General features: G+C 35.3%; 1 protein-coding gene and 1 long non-coding RNA gene across 2 annotated transcripts in view; one reads left to right on the top strand and one right to left on the bottom strand.

Annotated features, from left to right (window-relative positions):
• The window catches only part of LOC106962897 (interleukin-31 receptor subunit alpha-like), a 17,102-nt gene extending 11,866 nt beyond the window's left edge, over positions 1–5,236 (top strand). The window contains 3 exon segments of the mRNA XM_015057530.1: positions 1,172–1,256; positions 1,345–1,426; positions 4,458–5,236. Of these exon segments, the coding sequence (XP_014913016.1) occupies positions 1,172–1,256; positions 1,345–1,426; positions 4,458–4,829 (539 nt within the window). The 3' untranslated portion in view covers positions 4,830–5,236.
• On the bottom strand, positions 4,959–6,644 carry LOC106962933 (uncharacterized). The gene is made up of 2 exons (XR_001428079.1): positions 5,406–6,644; positions 4,959–5,300 (listed from the first exon to the last, which is right to left on the bottom strand). It is a non-coding gene; the product is annotated as an uncharacterized LOC106962933 (long non-coding RNA).

Raw genomic sequence — 6,644 nt, 5'->3', positions numbered from 1 at the left:
CATATATCTCTCTTTTATCAGAGAAAAACGTTCTATATATATATATATATATATATATATATATATATATATATATATATATATATATATATTTTTTTTTTTTTACAAAAGTTGGCATAAAAGTTTAATTATTAGAAAGATAGAACAGTTTTATACTTTAGCTAATACAATTAACTTGCACATATCAAATTTAGCAAAGCATAACTATAAATTGCAGAACATTCTTAAAGACACAGTGACATATTTTTCCCTACCAAGTGTACACTATATTGTTTTTTATTGCAGGATTTCACAAAACACAATTTGCATCAAACAGAAAAATCAAGCCAGCTCTGCTTTGTGTGTACTTGGGTCAATACCATAGCGAGAAATACAATAGCTGAAGTGATGAGCTAAAATAAGCTATCGCTATTGTAGACAAGCTACTTTTGGATGATTACAAGTAAAAATATTTTAATAGAAATGTGAAAAATCATGCAAATTGAGATAAAAATAGACATATCAACATAAAAGAACTATGATCAGTTGCTGTATGCTTAATGTGAGATCACCAGTGTCATGTATGGCAGGAACCTTATTTTGAGGACATAGATTTTGTCAGGAACAATTAACATTTTATTAATAAATAGCAAACAAATAGAAAAACCCCCCACAAAAACTAATGGAATTATGGTCGTTTAGGTTGTAAACTATATTTAAATCTTTACCTTCACCTTGTCATTCTACTCCAAACCAATTAAATTCAAAGCAACCCAACACAATCTGCGTCAATTAAATATCATGAGTCTTGAATGTGCTCAAACTGAAAAAAAAATATTTGCTTGGTTCAGAAAACCAAACAAATATACAAAAGCATCACTGATTTTACTTTATTATTTTTATATATTTTATTTTATACTGCTTTCATAAAAAACTGGATTGTTAATTTAGTTTTTAGTGAAAGTGAATTAGGCAAGCAAATTTTTGGGTGGTTTTTAACTTCTAAAAAAATTTAACTGTTATTGTTTATTAGAGTCTTTTTTTGGAGGCTAAGTTTCCACTAAGTTTCTCTTAGTGGACGTGCTGTGAAGTTACGACCACCGAATATGGCAATAATTTCCAGTGAAAATGATTTATTTTTCTTGAAGCCATGACAAATTTTAGCGTAATACATGTCTGTTATAATGTACAGATCCCAGGCTTATTAAAGCTCTAAGCATCTGTGGAGGCATTCTTGTCGTTCTTGTGCTGTCTATTGGGTTGACCTGTGCCATTCAGTAAGTTTCACTCCTTGATTTTCTCATTTCCATTTCTGGTTATTCATCTGGAAAACAAAAGTGTAATGATTGTTAATTTGATTTTTAGGTGGAAGAAATTTAATGACAAGCCTGTGCCAAATCCTCGTCTCAGTTCTGTGGCGAAGTGGCTGACGCAGAGTCATGAAAAGGTAATTTTAATATAAATTATGATGAAGTGGAATGGCATGCATGCAAATTAACGTCAGTGAAGTCATAAAACATCTTCTGCTAACTTTTTTGTGATCCCGTAGTGAGTTACTTTATTGAGTTCATGGTGCAGTCAGTGACTCATGAGTGACCACATAAATGTGACCACTCATACTAGATATACTGCTCCCTAAGTTAGAATGCCAATTAAATCTTTACTGTTGGTTTTGCAAAAAATTTGTAAGGGCATTCCCAAACAAGATGTCATCCATCATCCAAGTAAACATATTGTTAATTAAAAAACTTCCCAAACATTGTTCAATATTTCCAGGGTCGTAGCAAATGCAGGCTTCAAACTACGGTCGCTAACATTTCAAGCCTGTAAATGTAACTGATCAAAGAGTATGTGGCTGTAAATTCAGAGTTTGTCATCCAGCCAAGAAAATCTGGATAAAAAGTTCCTGTTTTCTCTGTGCAGACAAGATTGCTAGTAAAAAACAAACGGGTGCTTGTAAAACTCAACCAAATTAATAGGTGTAAAGCTGAAACCTGTCTTTAAACCTCAAACTGACAGAGTGGTGACAACTCAATCAGAAGGCGCCTTTCCTGGAAGTGAGGTAAACCTACAAAAGATTTCATTTTGTGATTTGGTTAAAGTAGAGCTTAATGTACCTTCCTATCATTTGATGTATTTTTAAATGCTTTTTGCCAGAGTGATAAAGTGTGATTCACAGCAACAGGCACTGATTTCATGTTTAAAACGAGTGTAGAAAATAGACAGACTTGACCAAACTTGCGCTAAAATTTGAGCTGATCCAGGATTCGGTTTCCATATTAAACATGACATTTCTGTGAACAAAGCCAACGTGGCTGGATGCATTTTCAGGGAACGGTTTGTTCTTGTTAAAAAGAACATGACCGCAATGTAGATTAGATTGAGGCTTATTCCTGCATGTAAACCAACCACAGGGTTTGCACACAGGCCTCAGTGTAAAATGATGCAATTCTGTAGATAAAAAGTTGGCCAAAATTTCTGAGTAATTAGTCACGCTCTATGTGTCTTAAAAACACATAACAGATTATACCATGAGAAAATATCACATCTACACCAGTACTTAAAGTTGGAACTAGTCATTTACATATACAGTAAAAAATCCTAACATTATGTGAGACTAGACTATTCATTAGGTTTACCAAAATTATTTCTATATGCTAAATCCTAAAAGTAATTAGCATGAAATGAATTATAGAGATTTTTCCTTTTTTTCTGCTTGAAGTCAGAAGTTTACATGCATTTCTTTACATTTTCAGAAAATAGCTTTTCAGACTTAATGGCTCAGATGATTTCCGGTATGCTTCCTCTAGCTTTTGCACAATAACTTGCTGGAAATTTTAGCACATTCCTCTTCACAGAAGTGGAGGAACTGAAATAAATTTGTAGGCCATTTTTCTTGGATACACCTCAGCTCTGTCCACAAACGTTCTATGGGACTAAGATGAAGACTTTGTTGTACTCATTTAAAACCAGCTGATGTTTTGAAATGTTGCGTTTGTGCTTCCACATCCTGTTGTTTCCCTGCGATGTGATTGCTTTAGTAGAAGTGCAATGCTCCCTCCTGCAGCGAAACACCCACACTGTGTCACGTAACTGCTGCTGTCCTTCATTGTTGGGTTGATGTTCTTAGAAAAGCTTCCTCCTTTTTCTCTTCAAAAGTAACATCTGTCAGGATGACTAATTGTACCAGATTTGGTTTCATCAGACCACAGGACATGTTTCCAAAATAATCAAGATCTTTTCCCTGAGTCCATATGCAAGTCTGACTTTTCATATGACTGAATTGCTTCTTCTTTGCTGAGTGGCATTCAGCCTATGTGGATGAGTGTCTTCAAAAGATGTTTTGTTCTGATTTTTTTTTCTTCCAATTTCCCACAATGTCACACAAGGAAATAGTGTTTGAGCTGTTGCCTTAAAACCATCCCGAGGTGTTTCTTTAATAAAATCAAAACGAGAATAAAATCAGAAGAACACAGAGAAATAACATTTCCATGTGGGTTTTCTTAAACTTCTGACGTCGAACAAATGATAAAAATTCTCTCACGTTACGTTAGTTCTGAGAAAATAGAAATTATTTTGGTAATCCTGTCTGACGTAAAACAAGAAACGTTGGTCAAATGTGATGTCAGACACCCCTCAGATTTCATTCAATGGGTGTAAATATCTGGTTTCAACTGTGAACATTATTTGCAGATTTTGGTTGTTCTAACTTGCCTCATGACGCAAGTTATGTTTGAATAATATTGAGGCTTTGTGACAAAAGCTACACTTCCTCTGACCGCATGTTTTTCAGTGCACAAACTCATCTATAATGTAACTTAATACTCTGGTCACAAAACCTTTCAGTCCTGAAAAAGTATTTGTTAGAAACTTTAAAACAAGGGAATTAAATGGGAGGCTATTTACAACAGAATCATCTGCCAGGATATTCTATTTCTCTTTTGTGTATACTATTTTATCATCTCTGGCAAAGTCAAAGCATAAATATATCATTTTTGCAAACTGCTTTAATTTCTGAAGTGGGCCTTAAGAAATCCCAGCTGTGGATTTGGAAGCCAAAGTGGGAATCTCTCTGAAAATCTCCAAACTCTTCCTCCTTTTCAGCTTCAGCTACAAAACTGAAAACTTTTTTTTAGAAGTGCATCTACTGTCCATTTGTAATAATTTGGTTGAAGCAGTTGCATAGATACCTCCGGGCTCCACCATTTAGCTCTTCGTAATTCAGGAACTACCCCTTTCTTAAGGTTTGCTACTGAGTTTTGCTGACTTGCATGAACATCTTCCAGTTGAAAAAAAAAACAGCAGAAAGCATCTCATTGTTCATAACTAACGATGAGACTACCACAGTAAACTTCAGGAGGGTAGACGTGCACTTTCTGGGTGCTTGGTGCAAAGTTGAAGTCTGAACAGTAGTCAAGTTTAATCTTCGTGACAACACCTGATGTTACTTTCCCCCATACTTTGTATGTCTGTTTCAGGTGGAGGGGTTCTTCCAGCCAACCACAGATCAAATTGAAAACCAAGTTGTCACGGGAAAAACTCAAAGAAACCGAGGGGCGCCACTCACTCCAGTCCGTAATGGTAACGACTGCGACCCATCGTTTAGTTCTCTACAAGAGAATGAACCGGAAGAGAGGTTCTCCGAAACCTCAGAGACACAGCTCCTGTCTTCTCCAGAAGGATCAATGGTGTTTTCTTCCTCACAGAGCAGCCCATATCGCAGTCAGGACACCACGGAGCCTCTGTTGGAAAAGCCATCCAAGAATGACTTGGGCAAAAGACAAGAAAAGACTCCAATGAAGAGTTTATACATAAGCTTGAACATGTTTGAACAAAGTGATGTTAGGTGAGCGCTGTGGCAACAAAACACAAGGTGAAGTCAAGATGAGTCACTCAGTACAGATCTTCAGTGACAACATGCGAAAAGATTGTTGCCTACAGTGAAACAGCATGAGTTGAAAACATATGGCCTGTTTTTCTTTACAGCATGGCGACCTGTCTGTTTTTAAGGGTTTTTCTCAAGACGCCTTCATTACATCCTTCTTGCAACTGCTTTATGGTCTCAAAGCAAATCTACAACAAGAACGTGTTTGTAGAATGAAGTTCTCAGAACATGTTTCGTAGGCTGTTTACTGTACCCACAAACTATGTGTCATAGACTGTATTATTAAAGAACACAGCATGTTGATTGCATGATATAACAGAATACAGATTCTAAAAAATGCAAACGCCTCTTTTAAAATGCTAGGCTTGTCATTAAAAACAACATTCCAAGTAAATTTATCCTTTATAGTTCAAGTGCAAACTGTTGCTCCTATAGCCTAGTTACAGACGTGTTTATACCTTTTGACTAAAACTTTAGTCAAAAGAATGCTAAAGTTTGATTCAACTTTAGCATTCTGTCCTGTTTTAATTGGAGTTTCTACTCTATGATATTTGACATTCTGCCTGGCAAAGGATCCCCAAATCTATAAGATTGAAAGGCTCCTTTTAGGTTTTCATGAAAACCATCTTTTCTTCGGTGTTGATCCACATGGCTTCACTATGACGTTGAAAAATGTAACTCCACTGTGTTTCCTGGGTGAAAGGACCTCTGTCTTGTGGCCATTGCTCACTCCCTAGTTCAGATATGTGGACACAGAAGATTGCTGTTACATAGAACACAACTGGTCTCCGTTTGAAATTCCTACAGTTTCTTCAGTGTTGCTGTGCAGGTTGCCTGACCAGTTTCTTTTCATGAATTTTGGAGATATGTCCAAGTTTAATAATGCCATTGTTGTCGCCTGTTTTCCTCACATTATTTGGGACTACCATCACTTCAATTGGACTTTATTTCGGGTTAATGAGATTCACCATATTTAATGACAGATGTGATTTCAACAAAAGTGTGTTGGTTTACCAGTGAAAACAATATGTAACAGGTAATGGCAGCTTTTTCTGAATATTTTATAATAAAAATAATGATTAAACATGTATTCTATAAGATACTATATGTCAAAAAAATGTTTTGAAATGATTTGTTAAAGTCATGTTTTTTACAGAAACCTGAACTCATGGCAGGGGTTTTGTACACTTTGTGTTGTTTTCTAATTGTTTCCACAGAAATAAGCTTGTACAGTTATGTTTCTTTTATCACTGTGTAATAGAGCATGTGAATGTCAAAGTGGTTTTGATCTGTATATAAAGTATGAACAATAAAGAAGATGTAAAAACAACGATAATCATGAATGGGACAAAGTAAAACAAACAAACAAAAAAAACACTATCATAGATGTGTTTTTGCTAACAGCAAACTTCAGTTCTCCTTTTGTTTGTAATAATCTGTGATAGTTAGACGGAGATTCCAACAATCATTTTCTGCAGTTATTTCCAAAATAGCAAGCAGGCAATACTGGTAGAGACATGATGGAAGTCTTTGTCTGCTTTCCACTGTGGTATGCGTTGCTAGGTTTCTGTCTTCATAAACTTAAAAACAAACACAAACAATGAATCTACATTCCTACTGTTAATATTGATTTACTGTGATTTTGTTGCTCTGTATATTATGGTGTGATGTAAACAGCTTTTATTACCTCTTCTGGAGGATTAAATGTTTATGAAAACAAACATTTCATCATGTTCAAGTTTTTTGTCACTTGAACACGTGAAAAAAAATATTCATGAGT

Source organism: Poecilia latipinna, unplaced genomic scaffold (assembly GCF_001443285.1).
Source record: "Poecilia latipinna isolate Pla-1442-1.1 unplaced genomic scaffold, P_latipinna-1.0 Scaffold61, whole genome shotgun sequence".
In the NCBI taxonomy this organism is placed as follows: Eukaryota; Metazoa; Chordata; class Actinopteri; order Cyprinodontiformes; family Poeciliidae; genus Poecilia; species Poecilia latipinna.
Note: the sequence above shows the minus strand (reverse complement) of the source record. Positions and strands in the feature narration are given on the sequence as shown.